This window comes from Eupeodes corollae, chromosome 1 (genome assembly GCF_945859685.1).
Source record: "Eupeodes corollae chromosome 1, idEupCoro1.1, whole genome shotgun sequence".
Taxonomy (NCBI): domain Eukaryota; kingdom Metazoa; phylum Arthropoda; class Insecta; order Diptera; family Syrphidae; genus Eupeodes; species Eupeodes corollae.
The window spans coordinates 46,815,259-46,834,540 of NC_079147.1; the positions used below are offsets into that span (position 1 = coordinate 46,815,259).

Below are 19,282 nucleotides of genomic sequence, written 5' to 3' on the forward strand. Positions count from 1 at the left end.
CACTGTTCATAAAACTTCGTTCAACAATATTCAATACTCATAACAAAAAAGAAATCTACATACATATACATATGTATCTATGCGGTTCATGGTCGTGGTCACTATCTACTTTCCATGTTTCCTTTTATCTATCTGCAAATGCTGTCTCTGATGTCTCTGCATAGAGCGCATCTGACTTCTGACAGTGTGTCTACTGTCCTCTGTCCAGTGTGCAATGCTCACTGTTCTGACGTCCAGTTCATCCTCCTTTTTTCCATCCCAATTATTTATTAGCATTATAAGCGTTTGTGATCATGATTGCATGGGATTGCTCCATGTCGTACATGGAGATGGAGAACCATTTCCATTGTGCCTTCTTAATTGTGTGCCTTTTGTTATGCTGATTGAGGACCCAATCCTAGAAACTATTGGTTATAGTAGTTTTGTCCGTCCATCTGTCTGTCCCTACGTAGCGTCATCGTCATCGTTGTCGTTGGTCCTGTTGGTCGGCGCAACGGCGGCCGGCGTCGATTGTCGTCGCTCGTGTTGTAAAGCACATATCATCGACACATTTTATGAGTGCGGTTGTTATGGCTGCCGTTTTTAGTAAAGCTGTTGCAGCAACAGCAGCAGTAGCATTATGTATTTATATACATATCTAGGAATTGTAGAGTACATTTTCGCTGTTTATTGAGTTCATATATGATACATACATACATATCTTCATATGTATATGGCATATGTCCTCGCTTATAATGGATAGATATTTTCAAGTTATGTAATGAGGTCCTTTTGTTGAATTCTCATTGCCATTGGCTATTGTCTATTCAAGCGAAAGCAATTTTGTTGTCCATCTATGCCGTAGAAATGAAGATGTTCTTTGTTGTTCCTCCATATAAAGAGGATTTGTGTGCTAGTGTATATAAAGTACTGTATGGTATGAGTGAACTATTTTAAAACTTCTATTTCGTGTATTTTCTAGTAAAACCAGTGGCTGTGCATATTCTGACGAAAGAGAAATTCGTTTCGGCCGATCGAACATACGATGTCGAATGCAGAAGTTCCGGATCCAAACCAGCGGCCATTGTAACGTGGTGGAAGGGCAATAAACAAATTAAACGATTGGCCAAAAATGTAAGTATATTTACACACACATGTTTAGTTATGTATATCCTTTTTGTTTTTTTGTGTGTAATTTGAATATGTACCCTTAGCACTTAGGAAATTAAAATTTCGACTTCCTTCGCCTTCCATTTAATGCTCGACTGGACTTAATTTTGCTTTAGAAATCATTTAAAAATGCTTATGAAGGCTTATTTTTGTACTTCATTGTTACTTAATTTTGCTTTAGAAATCATTTAAAAATGCTTATGAAGGCTTATTTTTGTACTTCATTGTTACACTACTTAAAGTACTTCCAAATTATTAATATCATGTCCGAAAAATCTTTTCGGAAACCCTACGATTTCATGATGATGAACATTTTGGGGACCTCCTGAAAACTATGTTAAAGGCTTTAAGTCTGGAACATAAACGCCTTGCTGATATATTGATTGTTCCGTTGGACAATTTGACATCAGCAATCCTTACGATATTATCTGGTATTGGTTAAACCTTAAATACACGTCCCAGTTGCCAAGCTGATCGAATCTTATGAGGCTAAACTAGGACAACTATGTCATCGATTTCAATTTGCCTTACATTCTGGCTTCATTTCATCCTTCTCGTGGTACCTGAAAATATTCTTTAAGCTGCAGATAATCACTTTCTGTACAAATACCCGGAGCAGCTATATCCCTATATTCTTCTCCAAAAAGCATCAAATTTGGTGTCAGTGGGTTTGGGTTTTCGGAATCCACGGGAAGATGTGTTAAAAAAAAAACATTTAAGAGAAATTCTAAGAAAAGCTCTTTTAATACAAGTTATCCAAGCACGTTCAGAAATATCAGAGATCGTAGAAGAAGTTCCTAAAAAGAAGTTTGTTTTATAATGAAGTTCAATTAGTAAATCAAGATACGAATGTTTCCTTTTAAGAATTGAAGCATAGGTGAAGTTAGCTTTTTGAGCTCGGGATCTCATTCTGGTTGTTCCAGCTTTGTTTAAAAATGGCGATAAACTAAGAGAAGAATTAAACTGGAAGTACCCACACATTCGTTTTTTGGTATAGATTCATCAGGTTATCACTGAAAGCTTTACCTTGAGTAGTTTGGAAAACTCAATTTTCGGATGTTTTATAACTTTCTTTCTAAGTTTCTTAATTCCAAATTGTGTCCTTCAATGGCAACAGAAAACTTTTCGCTTTGAATAAGTTCATATTGCCATAAACCCAGCACTCTTATAATTATTAGGATCAAAAGAATTTAAAGTATGTTTGGTATAAACTTAAATTTTTCTTGTATCAGAGTTCAATAAAACTAAAATGTTAATGTCTGGTTTAATCGGGTATTCGAATCATGGTTACTCGATTTTCGATCTTTTTTTAAACCACTTACTACTATCATCAACAACATTTTCACTTGACCTAACGAAAACTACTGTTTGGGAGAACCGAAATTAATAATCTCTTCAACAAGGGCAGTAAATTTAAAACTGGAAGAATTTATCCAAGAAATCACCGCATCTTCATCAAAATGTATTGTGTGAGCCTTTTTAATTGCAGACGCTAAACAAACTCCCAGCACCACAGCCTGTAACTTTAATCTTGGAACTGAAAGTTGTTTCACCGAAGCGACTTTCGTTTTTGCCATAACTAGTGACTCCTCAACTTCACATTGGCAAAAAAATTGAAGATAAGAAACTGCAGCAAAGGATTTCTTGGAAGCATCAACAAAATAAATAAGGCTTAGCTTGCAGTCTGGGTTACACGAAATATTTTGATAAGGAATTTAAAGCTTTTCAATATTCTTTACTTCATGAATGAAAGACAATTGCCTAATCTGTAACTCAGTTGAAACTGGATTGTCCCAATTGAAACTTTCTCGACGCACGTCTTGAAGAATTATTCTTCGTCCAATAATATAAAGCTCGGTTAAACACAAGGTGTCAAAAATTCTCATTAGAGTTCGGAATGTACCTCTCTTAAAAGTAGTAATATTTTTGATATGATTACAATTAATTCATCATGGTTAACAAGTTCGTACGTAAAAACAGTCAGTCATTTGATACATTCAAAAGATCTTGGTAACATAGCCTTTGGATTGGTTAGGATCAATATTAACCAGTTAAGTGTTAACATGACTCTCCAGAATTTAGCTAAGTAGGTTACAACTATTAGATTGTACAGGAACCAAATCAAAGTAGCTATGTAACTTGATTCTACTTTTGATTCTATTCGAAACTCATTTCCGATTCTACTTTCAAATCATAGAATGTATGAAAGTAGAATCGGAGTAGGAAAAGGTTGGTACACATATGTACATATATATGGTAGAATATTTGAACGCATTCCTAATGAAAAATATATACTTTTGTTTCACTTTTATTAAGAGCTATCGTCTTTCTAAAGACTGATTAATGTTCTTGCTTAACACCATATCATCCGACATGAGTACTTACAGAAGACAAAATGCTGTTCCGATTATCATTAAGTTATTAGCAGCATTGAATTTTTTGGCAACAGTAGGTTACCAAAACCAAATCGTTGGTGGCAAGAACCCTGGAAATGCACAGCAAACCATGTAAAAAAAACTAGCCGAAGTTTTGACTGTAATCGAGAGAGAAATGAAAGTCCAAACACAATTTTTGGCAAAAGTTACGAATTCCCAGTGTAATTGGGTGGTAGATGGAACTTATATTCAACATTTTACTTACATTTTGCAGAAAAAAAACTTAACTCGCAAGCACATTTGATGTAGAGTGACTATTTTCGATTTTGCCTCGTTTTGAATTCTACTTTCGAGAGTTCCTCGTTTATTCGAAAGTTCATAAGAATATTGGTTCAAAATTCGAGCAATTTCATTGGAGAATCAAGTTACATAGGATTGCCCCGGGTTACTGAAACTGTTTCTTCCATAGAGTCATGCCTGTTAAAATAATCATCAACGTATGTTATCTTAGGAAGTCCATCAACTGCTTTCGGAGTATAGTGCTATTGTGCTTAAATTTTCGTGATAGTTCTTTACAAATTGCGTGAACACGTGGCAAGCATTTGGGACCAAACATCAGTACTTACATGATGTACACCTTAGACTGGCGTGAACTGTCACGATCTATCCATACAAATCTTTGGCATTACTGATCCTCTTCGTTTATTCGGATTTGATGGAACACCTACCTAACACCTACAGCTTCGCTGATAAAAGTTTAACAAGCCAGCATTTTGTCTAGGCCGTTCAAAAGAAATGTATTGAGAGATGATCCATTGACCTCAGCAGCTAAATCACCAATGAATCTTGGATATGAATGTTAAGATGTTAACAATTTGTTAACTCTTCTTCTGATTCGATTTTATCATCCCTTTAGCTAACAGAGCTTATGCTTAATTATTTGTTCATCCACATGTAAGCCTAGCACTTAAAAATGAAATTAGCAGATGAGACAAGTTCTAAAAATTAAGGTTTTAGTTACTAGGTAGCAAACCTGAAGTCCAAAACATTCAACAATACCTATTTCCATCTTATTTTTCCTCCGAATAACAAATTTGGTATACACACTTCTCGGGCAAAAAGTTTTTCTATTAGAATTTTGTATTCAAGCATAGTGTTTTAAATTAAAGTATTAACAACTTTTTCTTCTATTTTTTTCAGTTTTCTGAACCAGATAATCAGTCACTCAGTATACTAACTTACACTCCTAGTCGTGATGACGATGGCAAATATTTAACTTGTCGGGCGGAAAATCAATACATCATGGACAGTGCCATCGAAGATAAATGGCGATTGGTTGTTCATTGTAAGTTATTTAATAAACCTGAATAAAATAATTAGACTTAATAAAATAATGTTTCAGAAATAGTAATACCAATTATATTCTCAAAACTATGTCTATAAGTAATTGCTTAGAGTCCTTATGGACTCTTTTTTCAATGTTGTTTTTCGAACTACTAAAGCTATTAAAGATTAAAACAGAATTAAGACCTTCATTCTTTTTAATACGCAATCAATACTTGACTAAGTAAACTTCTTCTACTAGAACCAACTTTTATGTAGTTATTGATTAAAATCTAATAGTTTCAAAACATTTGTGTAAACAAATTAAAATTATATAATTCTTTACTTTGCTTTCAAGGATGGTTTTGGTTATTAAGTTTTATTAAATCATGAGTTTAATGGAATAATTCAAGATGTTTGGTTCTAAAAATTCTACAGAAACACATCGGCTTCTAATAAGTAAAACCTACATAGACGAAATAAGGTACCCATTACAAAGTGTAACCGCCCTATTCCCCAAAGCTAAACTAATTTAAATAAGCTGAATTTTCCATCGCTAATTTTATAAATATGTATTGTTTCCAAAGTTATCATAATTGTAATTTTAACAAAATGTATGCATTCCAAATTTACAATGTTTATGTTTAAGATCCTAACGTAAAATTCCTCCAAAACCATCAACATAATTCTATCGTATATTGTACAGTATAATTATTATTGATCAAAACACAAATTTGGAGTCATTAGGTTTAACCACTGAATCCCGATGAAACATTTCACAAATTAAATTACAAATTTTTAGAATATAGAATCCTGCTCTTATACCAAAAATCCTATAATATAAAACCGCCATATTCCATCAGAGGCTCTATGCTGGGCTTCAAAATCACTTAGCCATATGGCTTTATTACATATACATATATATGTACGTTTATTTAGAACCTCTCCACTCTAAATAACACTTAAATACTTATAGTGGTATAGTCCTTGGTCCTGGCCAGGGCTATAAAGTCTCTTTCGCTTCATCAGCCATAGTACATATAGCAAGAGCGGTAAATGTAAAATATAAAAAAATAACAGCTAAGGCGGAAATGGTATTGCTGCTTCGATGAGCTGTGAGTGAGCTGACGTTCACTTCAATAACCAACAAACCGACACGAAACGAACCTGAACCCGAACACTCAAATTTAAATTCGAAGTGGCCCCGCTGATTGCCTTGTCCTGCTGTCCTTCTGCCCTGCATGGGCTTCAGCTCGAGCTCCAGTTTGTTAAATTGCCTCAGCAATGTACTATTTGCATAATAATGTTTGGGTCCTTTATTTATTTCCTTCTTTTTTTTTTTCTTTTTTTGAATCGTTAAATCAGTTGCACATACTTTTTTCTATATATTGGAACATTGGAAATGATGGTAACGAGCGAACAAACTTAAAAGGAAATAGCAAAAAAAAATAAGAAACAATTAAATCGGCAAATAAAAAGAAAATTATTTCAGTTAAAACAAACGACGATGTAAGCTTTTGTAAAGCCTTACATTTAAATGAAATGGCGTTTCTATCTTTTTATCGCAATTTATGGATTCAGAATCTTAAAAGGGTAACAATTAACAAGGAATTTTATTTCTTTTTACTCTTAAGGTGTTAAACTAATTGTCCCTTAAAACTGCGGAGTTAGAAAATGGGCACAAAATCAATAATGTATTAGTACTTTCTTTCAAGCCTAAGTGATGATAGTAAATTCAGAAAGAGATGTTTTTGTCATATTTTCAGATGAATATGTTATGTACTTTTGTACATATTTTGTAACCCACAGCTTGATGTTAGTTCAAAACGATTTTATTTTTACCCATATTTTGACCTTTTATTTTGATTAAGAGAAAGTGATGTTAACGGGACGAAACTTAACAATTCCTTTAATGGGATGCTTGCGTTAAGAACTCAGTTATCAACAGTATTAACCAACAAAGTTCAAGAACTACGCATTTGTAACTTTGGAACATAATAAGACAGATACTTCGAATTTGAAATACTAACTCAGCATATTAATAACATGCACCTTACTCCATAAGAAGTTTTTGCTTTACAGCACTTCAAAAATCACATTTAAAGCGGAAATGACTGAATATAAGAATATTCCCAAAAACGTATTTTCTTGACAGTTTAAACAAAGGTAGGCCTTGCGGTCCACAGAAAAGAACAAATCGAAAAATAGTAGCAAGAACACAACAAATGTCAAATGAATTCTTAAGGGTATTTTCATGTTTTTAGACTTTCATGATTTTTTGCAAAGTTCTTAACCCAACCAACTTTAAATTGAAAAAAGAAAGTTCGTGGTTTCCTTTTTAACATTAAACTAAATGGCAAAGTATACAATTCTGGCAACAAGATTGAACAACCAAAGGGCGAAATTCGTTCGTGTTTCAGGTATTTCTTAAAAACTAGTTACTCAAAAATAAGAATATGTTTACTTAAACTTACGTCAGTATGTCTTACGATTTTTGAAAAATCATCATAAGTTGTTAGTCCTCATATACTCCTGGAAAATAGTTTTAAACGTTTAAGCAAAAACAATTTTTGACATACGTAAATGTTCAAAACGGCTTAATGAATTGCTTGCTTTCAAAATAAATAACAGAAACGGTCCTTCAAAAAAGTTAAAGTCGTTTTCGCATGAGCTGTTTCTACTCAAGACTACTCGTATATAGAGGAATGTAGAAAGAGCAAAGTCGAAATAGGTATTAAAGAATTGATAACCAAAAATCCCTCAGGCGTTTAACTCCAATTTTTAAAACAATTTATTTCGTAAATATATTGAACAAATATATGCAGCATACTTTTAAACTTAAGCATGTAATTGAACTTAAGATTTTAACACAGCGCCAAAAATAAAAAAAAAAAACACATAACTGCAATCACTTTCGAAGCGACTTTAAAAAACTTACAACTTTCTTCGAAGAAACAGTCCTTAATGATTTCATACTAGTTGTCGATTTGAATGTAAGAACAGACACGAAAGGAACTGCAGATGTGCAGCTTTCGAATGAAAATCTGGTTTCAATGATTAGAACATCAAAGAATAATTTATACGATCACAATTCAAACGCGTTTATAGAGTTTTTAGAAGAAAAAGGAGCATTCATTTTGAATGAGAGAGGTTTTGGCGACAATACTGGTTAATTCTCATTCCTGAGCAATAGAGGGTCTTCAGTCATTGATTACTGCTGTCCATCATATAGTAGTATCGGTGCAATATGTAACTTTAAAGTCGGTTGTGAAACTTTCTCCGACCATATGCCCCTCATTATACATCTAAACGTACAATCATCATAAACGTACAAAGGTAACTTGAAACTTCTGCCAAGGCTTAAATGGCGGGAGGACAGAGTATTCGCATACACAAACAGTTTAGATCGACATATTTCACAAACGATTACTGATATAGACGAAAATGAAGGTCTTTGTCTTAAGATTAAGGCATGTATATACAACGCAAACGGGAAAATTAATTGTTCGAGTACCGTGGTTTGATACTGCTTGCTTTTATGCCAGGAGAAATGTCATGAATAGCCTAAAGATGTACAGAAAATATAATATTGTGCTACTCTCAGATAATCCTGCTTCCTTACCGATAATGATAAACAGCTTTGCAAATTATTGTTCCAAATGGCAACTGCATGTGAACCTAACAAAATCAGAAATAGTTATTTTTCGAAATGGTGGACGTCGAGCAGCTAAAGAAAAATGGAAGTACAACGACACGGAGATCAAAATATCTAACAATTTCAAGTACCTAGGAGTAAATCTTACATACAATATGTCGTGGACGGATCATCTTACGAAAAGGCTAGTAATGTCTAAGAATTCAATTAATGCTACTTGGTCAAACTCTATCAGAAAAAAGGACATACAACACTTAGATAAATTCAAAATATACGAAGCTGCTTCAAAGTCTATAATGAATTACAGTGCCCAAGTTTGGAGAAATTCGGAGAATGATGAAGTTGAAAAGTTGCAAACGTTTTTCATTAAAAGATGCTTCTTCCTTCCTAATAACACGCCAAACTATGTTCTCAATATTGAAACTGGTCTAAGAAAAGCTTATATTACGACTCTAAAACTCCACTTTAAATACATCCAAAGGGTAAGCACTCTCCCTGAAAACATACTGCCAAGATGACTTATGGACATCATTGTGCTAAAAAAGATCTACTGGGCTGACAAATGGTCAGAACTCTTTAACAAGTCTGAATGGAAGGCATTGCACGCAGAAACTTGCGAAAAAGGCATTGGTGGGAAAACACTAATAGAGCTCTACAATCACGAATCCATGATGAATATTGCAACTTGAACTATGTTGAGGTACCAAACTATTTCAATGATAGTAACTCGTGTGAAATGATAAGTATGGTATTAAAGTCCAGGTTTGGATTGCTCAACCTCAATGCACGAGCATTTAAAAATAATACGGATGGAATTTGTACAATCTGCAACCTTGACGCTACCGAAAATACGCATCTATTTGTAGAAGTGTGTCCTTATTTCCGAACGTACAGAAAAAGATTCCTTGAGAGCGAAAAATTTAACCGTGATCAGTTCCTAGAAATCCTGAATGGCCAAAACTATTTACAACTTTACAATTATAAAAAAACGCTCTAAGGTATAGAAAACAACGCTGAACTTACTTAAGTAAACAATTTAACCTGACAGGTAACATAATATGTTATTGAAAATATTTTTTTTATCTATCTATCTATCATTCAAAAAATGCATGAAATTCTGATTTGAATCGATAGTACGGCCCATATTGTTTAATGTTTGAAGATTATTTCATGCAAATGTTGACGTTGACTGCGCCTCAAACGGTCCATCCGCTTTGTCCAATTTTGGCATACTATTTAAAACATTTCGGCCGGTATCTCACGAATAAATGCTTCCAATGCGTAAATTGGAAGACAACATCGCGACCGGTCGCGAATGTGAAATAAAATATTTACCGAACTAGCCCCTTAGTAAAGCTACAATTCGCATCATCTTTGAACAAGTACGGTCCAATGATGCCACCAGACCATAAACCGCACCAAACTGTGACTTTTCTGGATGCATTGGAAGCTTTTGCAATGCTTCTGGCTGATATTCACTCCAAAATCGACAATTCTGCTTATTTACGTACCCATTGAGCCAAAAATATGCTTCGTCTTCAATAATAATTTTCAAGCGTTTTTCATTTTTGTAAAACAATTCATCTTTAAATTATAGACCAAACTGAAGATTTTTGACAGTGATATAAAACACGAAACGTGCGTAAGCTGTTTAAACCAAAAAGAGGATAGCTAAAAAATCAGCCTTTACTTTCAAAAATCATAGTTAAGTTTTTTATTAAATTAAGCTTTGTTACGTTTTATCTAAGCCTAAAAAACATCGTAACAAGAATTTTGTTAAGACTTTCAAAGTTGTAAATTTTTTAAAACTTGACCATATATAGAAACTGTAAGATAAAATTCGAATTGAGACAAAGCTTATTTAAGGTTAATGGCCTGAGGTTCAAACAAAATTCAGGACAATAGCTTAATAGGTAAGGTTGATGGCCTGACGTTATCGCCATATACTTAGATCCATGTAAATCCATTGTGATACACCGAAGTGTTGATCTTTCGTCCAAGAAAAAGAAATATTTAAAACCTATATGACGTCTATGGATTGACTTTTAAGAGACTAGATGAAGCGTAATAGGCTGTTACCCTGGAATGTTATCGAAGAAGTGTCTGGCTAAGAAATTATATCTAGTGTGACATAGCCCCGGGTAGTGGCACACTTTTTGCTCTTCCTCATCATTGCAGCCCTTGCACATATTATCGGTTCTAACAGTTTACAGGATAGGGTGTTTATACTCGAGTCTATACAAGGTTGGTAGTACCCATAGCGTGATGGTTAGTGCGTTGTAATGTCATGCTGGGGTCCAACTTTTTTTCACGGGTACTGCCTCTGAATTGACAGGATTCGGCATATTAATTGTAGGTGCCTTCCATCTCTGACAACATTACTCGAACACATTAATGGTTGAGAGTTGTAAGTCACTAGGCCCTGGTTCTTCATGGACTATTGCGCCACCTTATTTTATTTATTTTTATACAAGGTTGGTCCAGTGGTGTACCTATCCCCACCAGCTCATCAGCTCTCTTTTTCCTAGGCAGATCACTGTGAACTGGTGACCGTTAGACTCTAATGCTATGCTGTTAGCTAAGAACCGATATTTCTTGGCGAAATCGATTTAATTGACTCTAGGCTATTAATACAAACTGTGATATCAGCTCGTGATAGTGCCATCGTTGTGACCTATTATATGCAGCATATGTCACTCACAATACCTCGGCTTGAAAGATTTCTATTTGAACGGGAAGTCTAAAGCAGTGTACAAGATTGAGTTTTGAGAGCAGAAACCTGATCTGTAATTACCACCCCAATGGACTTTTGAGGGGTTTTTTGGGTGTCCCATATAAGACTGGTAAAACACTGTTTGCAGAAGTTTCTTGTACTCGTACGTACAGATCCAGGAATAAAAGATTAAGTATAGCTTCCATTCCTGCAAAAGGAGTGGTCGTCATCCCCCCTGTTATACCTACATATATGTGCCATTCTCTGTACCCTTCTGATGGTTTTTAGATTTTTAGCTTGTTTGAAGCACTCCACCATACCATGTTACTATTGAATAATTACTAAGTATTTGAAAGACCGATACAATTTTTAAATAACGCGCTGTGCGATACTAGCGACTTATGAGCAATAAGTTTCCATCTAGAGCAGGATCTGCCCGGTTTAATTTCTATTTGTAATTATTCAATTATGTTACCTTAAATGAACCGAAAGATTGCAGTGTACATCCACAATACTATTTTAGAGTTTGGTCCCCAGTTTTCCATAACAAGAGTAGAATGCGATCAGAGCTTTTTAGGATCTTTTATAAGTTTGGACCCCAATTTAGCTTTTTATAGAAATAACAAAGCTTAAAATATTAATTAAAATCGAATTCCGTCTTTACTATGAACTATAGTTGTATGTATACATAAACTGGTAAGTTTTAAGCCTGTTTTAAGGGGGTAATTGAGGACAGTAAAATCCTTTAATTTTTGCATCAGAAAACAAGTTTAATTTTGTTGAACACTATAATATTTTTTTTTTTAATTCCGTAGAAAAAGTTATGGACTTATACAACTACCTCACCTAATTTCCTACTTTATTTATGTAATTTCGACAAAAGAGACGAACTTAAAGTCAATAGTTGAATTGTAGACTTATTACCCACCTTTTTGTGCCTCGTGTGTTTCTTAAAAAGTATATGCATCATAACTGTCTTCCACATAGCCCTTGATTAATTTAAAGTGGAAATTTTATTTCATTAAGCTCTTGAGACTAAATTCATTAGAAAATTTATTGAGGCTGTACTTCATGTCTATGTAATTATTTGCTGAAATATATGTACTTCTATAAAACAAATAATTGCATCCTCATAACTAAAAATTTTAAGGATGGCAGATGACTTTCGATAGTATTTTATAAAAGAAATTATCCCCATTTCGATTGCAATTCAATGATATACTGAGCTTCGTATGAAAACGGGTATTTACAATAAAAAAAACCCTTTTTTTATGTAGATACGTCATATTATTGTTTTTTATTTGTGTATTATTCTAAAAAAAACTCTAAAAGTATCCATCTACTCGAAGTATATACCAACGTTTGGAATGACGAATCACTTTAGATTATTTCAATCGAACCAAAATTGACGAATTGCATAGAAAAATAAAGTTTATACCTTTCTAAAACATAAAGATTAGCTATAACGGTATGTGTGTGTGTGTGCACACCATCCATAGAACCACTGAATTTTTATATTTATTTGTGTGTGTTCTTTCGCAAAAAATTGTTTGAAATTAAATTGAATTTTGGTTCTCCATTTTAAACCACCCATTCCCATATAAATCTTCAAAAACTAAAAAATCTAGGTAAAAGGACCAAAGTTAAAAAACAAACAAAATTGAAAAATCAAATATAAACCGTTTCCATCGCTACTATATGCCAAAAACAATACACATACATTCATTCGTATATTTCTATAGAATCAGAATCTAATGTGATACAAAAAATGTACCAATAAAAAATTTGAAGTTTTGATAGATATTCCAGCATTTTGCTTTGAAAATCATTAGTTTGTCATATTTTTCTGACGAAAGTGCATCGATATGGAAATAAAATTAAAAAAAAAACATATAAAAACAAAAATAAAAAATAAAATATCAATTGATTGGCTGTGTGAAGGATGTGGATATAAAAGGCAAAACTCAAAGGAAAAAATGTCCACACATTTTGTTGTTTTATTTCCTTGGTACACCAAAACCAATTCTCGTTTATTTGTTCATTTTGGTTGATGGTCTCTTTTTTTTTTTAATATGAATTATTCAAATAAAATAATAAAAAACAAAATCAACTACTGACCAGAAAGCTATGAAAACAATGCATGTAATATGAAGTGAAAAATGAAAAACAAAGCTAAAGGTAGCAGCACACAGCAATTTGAATAGAATTAATTTTTCTTGGAAGTCCTTTTTTGTGTAAATTGGTTTTTGTAAATTTAGGTGTAAAAATTTGATGAGTGAAGTTAAATTGAAAAATATATATGAATTATTGTATTTGTTTGAACATGTACGAGTAATGGAGGATAGTATTTCAATTTTATTTAAATAAATCATAGATTTTAAGCTCACAATGTGTGTGGAAAAGGTTTCGTTTGATATTTAATTAAAAGATTGTTAATTAACTAACCTGAAATTGAATACTCACAACAATACAAATAATTAAGAGAACATTTCAAAAGCAAGTGCTTTTTTTTGGGTTCTGAGAAAAATAATATTAGATAGATTTTTTATGTGTATTAATATTAGAATAGATCTATTACACATGAATGGGAAGACTTTATTTTTAATTCAGTCTTTTAAACCCTGCCACTCTAATAAATTATTGAAAAAAATAAAAAAAAGAGTCTGGGTTGCGACTCACACTGATAACTTCCCATTTCGTCAGTCGTTTTGCCGTGCTTAAAATTTTTTAGGTTTTCATGTTAGCTTAAAAAAGTTGTCAGTTGAATAATTTTTAAATTATCAACAATATTTTTTATATCATAAAAATTGTTTAGTTTGAAAATCTAGTTTTGTTAAATAGATTTTTAGTCGAAAACAAATTTTTAACCAATTTACCATTTCTCAATTGTATGAATAAAATTAATTTGAGAGATATCAAAAACCGAACATCAATTTTTACCAAATTTGCTTGATTTTTTTTGTAGATTTTATTTTATATGAAAAACGGACTGTTGGATTTTTATAAAAAAACCACTACTAAATATCGAAAACAATATTATACAAAAAGTTCGAAGACAATATTTTTAATTTTTGAAAAGATTTTTGAGTGGAAAGTAAACTTTTACCAAGTATTAGTATTGTTGTTTTGTTTAGGGATTTTGTTTTTTGTAAAAAAAACTGTCAATTCAATTTTTCCCAAAATTTTACTGAATGTTGACAACTATATTTTTTGAAAGATAAAATTAGTTTAAAGCCAATATCACAAAGTTTTGAAATTATATTTGGGTCAAAAATCAATTTTTACCAACTTTTATTAATTTTGATTAGGTTTTTATTTTTTGTAAGAAAAAAACTGTGAATTCGATTTTTCATAAAATGTTTTCGAATGTTGAAAACAATATTTCATATAAGTTAAAATTATTTGAAAGCCATAATCTCAAAATTTTGAAAAGTTATGTCGAAATTCAATTTTTTCCACCTTTGAGTAATGGTTTTCTTTGGTTTTTATATTTTTTAAACTGTCTATTTGATTTTTCTCAACATTTTTGTCAGATCTTAAAAACATTATTTTTCGTTCCACAAAATTGTTTTGGAGATAAAATTGTATTGGTAAAATGTTCGAGGTGACAAATTTTTTCCCAAAAATATGTATAATTGGTATCAATATAAAATGAATGATCATTCCACCATTGGAAATCATTCTGACAAGCTGTTTAAGGTTAAAATATATTCCCAGAGCCTGGAGAATGGCAAAAGTAGTCTTCATTCCTAAAGCAGGGAAACCCTTCACGTTAACCCTACAAATCTATGACCAATCAACCTATCATCCTTCCTTCTTAAAACCTTGGAAAGATTGATTGAAATTTACATCAGACATAACTTAAAACCATGTCTCATTTCCACAGCTGGTACGTAATATTGAATATTCCCTCGAATACAAAGAATAAAACTTAGTAGCGTTACTAGATATTGAAGGAGCTTTCAACAACGTCAGTTACCAGGCGATCACAACAGCAATGGATAAGCTGAAATTAGAGAAATCACTCATAGATCTTTTAAGTCTCATGGTCAAAAGCAGGACAATAACTTCTAGCATGAGAAGTTTTAGTACCACCAGAGCGGTGAATCGCCTCTTTTATGTAACATGGTAGAAAGCGACCTACTTACATCATTGGAAGCAGAGGGTTTCAAGGTGATTGCCTATGCTGACGACGTTGCAATATCCGTATCTGGGAAGCACCCCCAAGTTCTCTCGGAACTCCTACAAAATGTCTTAAATAGGCTAACAAAATGGGCTAAGCAATGTGGCTTGGTTTTCGAGAAAATATAAAATTCCTCAGATTAGCCCACCCAAAATTAAAGGAATACCATTAAGCTTTTCCGACCAAGTTAAATATTTAGGCCTCATTTAGGACAAAAAACTAAATTGGAAGGCAAATATTGATGAAAGATTAAAAAAGCTACTGTAGCTCTTTTTACTTGTAAAAAGGCCATAGGATCAAAATGGGGCTTCTCCCCAAAAATAACCCACTGGCTATACACTTCGGTAATCAGACCGATACTCATTTATGGAGTTGTCGTATGGTGGACAGCACTGGACAAGATGGTAAATCTAAATAAGCTCATCAAAGCCCAGCGGTCAGCAGGCATGTGCATCACAGGAGCACTTTGCTCAACACCAACCACAGCACTGGAAGTGCTTTTAAACCTAGCACCTAGTAATAATACTGGACATACTACTATTCTAGACAGTTTCAGATCTATCTCAGATCGCTTAGACTATACCACCCCAAAAATGGTATTCGGTAAAAGCTTCCATGTATCCATCCCTTCAAAATCCTCCTGGGAAGAAGAAAGACCCCTGGAAGACGATGCCGATAACCACTATAATCAATAGGACAATTTTCTGTAGTCAATTTTGGGATCCGATATTCTGTTTACTAATTTGGTAGTCAATATGACAACATTGGTTGAAGGAAATTGAAACTACTGTTGTCATATTGACTAATGTGGAAGTCAATACGAGTACTGCGGTACTTAGTGTGGCAACTGCATAACTGATAATGAATATGAAAATCCTCTATTATCAATTTTTGTAGTCAATATTACACCCAAGTTGTCATAATGACTTTCGAAGTTGTTCTATCGAATACTTTTAATGTCATATTGACTACACGAAATTGATAATTGAAAATCGTTCTATTGACTATCCAGTAGTCAATTTTTTAAAAATAAGGTTGCCATATTGACCAAATTTCGGCGATAATATGACATTTTTTTTCTGTGCAGTGATTGGCAAGAATATATACCCTTATGCTTTCCGCGCTGGTGATAAAACCGTTAACTACTTTATCTGATGCTTTCGAATTTAATTCGTGTTGAATATCGTCCTTTAGAAAAGGAGTCGTTACTTTAAATTAAGATGTGCTACCATATTTTTGTACAGCTTTGACGTACATACATTTTGATAAAAATTCTCAAATTAAATTTACTGAACAAAAATAAAATATTAAAAAGCGTAGTTTTGAGCACAGTTATTTAAATTCTTTTGGCCAACGTTTTATAGAACCATATTTATGCAGCATTAATATCAGTGCACGTAGGTAGTCAAATAAAGCTTTATATAACATTCATAGTCGAGTATAGCAAAAAAACAAAGCCAATATGGTAGTTTTATTTTTTAAGTTAAAAAAAGGTGCATGAGGATTTAAAGCGCATTATTGTTGACTAAAAGTGATGACCTTATTTAAAGCTACTGCATCGACGAAATGGTCTTAACAGTTTTAATCGCCTCAAAGTGAGTTTTATGGGATTGTTTAATAACAATTTTAATAAAAGAGGTTGGAATGCCAACCACACTGATAACTTCCCATCCCGTCTGTCGATTAGTCTTGCTCTAAATGCTATATAAATATTCATATCAATATTTTGTGAGGCATAAATAATTTGAAGTCAATATATTTCTTTGTTCAACTAATAATTGAGTCGAAAATCAGTTCTAATCAACTTTTTTCGTTTTTTTAGGCTTTTTTGTTTATTTAAAAAAATTCACGAGATATGGAGAATCGAAATTCAGTGATTACCAATTTTGCGTACTATTTTCTGTAGATTTTAATTTTTATAAAAAAAATGATTGTTGGATTTTTGTAATAATTTTATTAAATGTTAAAAACCATATGTTTAATAAAATCAAAAAAACTGAAGAAAAAAAGTTTGTCACCTCCAAAGTTTTACGAAAAAAATGGTTTTATATTCAAAAGAAATTTGTATTACGAAAAATAATGTTGTTAATATCTGGTAAAACTTTGATAAAAATCGAATTGACAGTTTTATTTATAAAAAATTAAAATCTAAAAAAAACATTACTCAAAGTTGGTATAAATTGAATTTTGACTTAAATATCTTTTTAAGAATTTGAGATTATGGCTTCCAACTAACTTTAACTTATAAGAAATATTGTTTTCAACATTCGCAAAAAAAATTGAGAAAAATCAAACTGACAGTTTTCTTACAAGAAATAAAAACCAAAAAAAAAAAATTAACAAAATTTGGTAAAAATTAATTTTCGACTCAAATATCTTTTCAAAATTTGAGATTATAGCTTCAAACTTATTTTATCTTATAAGAAATATTGTTTTCAACATTCAGTAAAATTTTGAGAAAAATCGGATCCACAGTTTTATTTTACAAAAAACTAAAAACCAAAAAAAAATTAACAAAAGTTGGTTAAAATTTACTTTCCACTCAAATAGCTTTTCAAAAATTAAAAATATTGCTACTAAAATTGTTAAAAATTTGTTTTCGACAACAAATCTATTTAACAAAACTAGATTTTTAAAAATTTCAATACGTAAGGACGTACGTGTATAAACGTACGTCAACACACGTGAACATACATCACTCTAAAAATCTTTTATTCTGACTCTATTGACCTTTAAACGTCGAGATATGTCAAAATTTTCAATTCAACAAATTCTTATTTGAAGTTAAAAATCAATTTAAAGACTATAAGGGTGAGGACCCAATTGACCGCCTTTTGGGACTCCACGCCGTAGATACTTAAACAAAAATTGGATACGGACCAAAAACAATAGAATAAGTTGTTCATGACAAAGCCGAGAGTAATACGTAAAACCAAAATTGTAAAACCGATATTACTTACTTCTTGAATTAAATAGGCGCTACAGTCCGCAGCGAACCTAGGCCTCAACCCACATGCGTCTTCAGCCAGCTCGGTCCCTAGCTAGTTGCCTCCAGTTTCACACACCAAGTCGGTTGAGGTCTTCACCCACCAGAGTCGCGGTCTTACTCTTCCGCGCCGTCCCTCGGGATTGGATTCGAAGACCCTCCGGGCTGGAGTGTTTATGGCCATGCGCTCCACATGACCCAGCTAACTAGGTCAGTGTCGCTGTACAGCCCGTACAGTTCGTCGTTATATCTTCTCCTCCATTCTCCATTTATGCGTACGGGACCAAAAATTACGCGAAGAATTTTTCTTTCAAAGCATCCTATGACGCTCTCATATTTCTTTGAGAAGGTCCAGGCCTCAGCGCCATAAATGAGAACCGGAATGATGACTATCTTATAGATGGTGATTTTAGATGCTCGCGAGATCACTTTACTTCTCAATTGCCTTCTAAGTCCAAAGAAGCAGCGATTTGCATGAGTTATTCTTCGTTTGATTTCAGCCCTGATGTTGTCTGTGTTAATGGCGATGCCTAGGTAGACAAAGTCCTTAACTATCTCAAAGTTATAGCTGTCCATGGTGACGTTTTGTCCAAGACGTCGTTGTTCAGTGTCCTTTTTTGATGACAGCATATACTTGGTCTTGCCCTCAATTACCACCAAACCCATCTTCTTCGCTTCCGTTGCAATGCTCAAAAACGCTCCACTGACATCACGCTTTGATCTTCCAATTATTTCAATATCATCTGCATTTCCGAGTAATTGAGTGGATCTTTGGAAGATTGTGCCTCTAGTGTTGACAGTTGAGTTTTGCACAATTCTTTCGAGAACGATGTTGAAGAAATTGCATGACAGTGCATCGCCTTGTCTACAACCTTTTTGGACATCAAATGCATCTGTG

General features: G+C 33.0%; 1 protein-coding gene across 1 annotated transcript in view; it reads left to right on the forward strand.

Moving 5' to 3' along the window:
* The window catches only part of LOC129938547 (protein turtle homolog A-like), a 103,317-nt gene that overhangs the window by 31,610 nt on the left and 52,425 nt on the right, over positions 1-19,282 (forward strand). The window contains exons 7-8 of the mRNA XM_056046180.1: positions 962-1,113; positions 4,725-4,869. Coding sequence (XP_055902155.1) covers positions 962-1,113; positions 4,725-4,869 — 297 coding nt within the window. The remainder of the gene's footprint in view (positions 1-961; positions 1,114-4,724; positions 4,870-19,282) is intronic.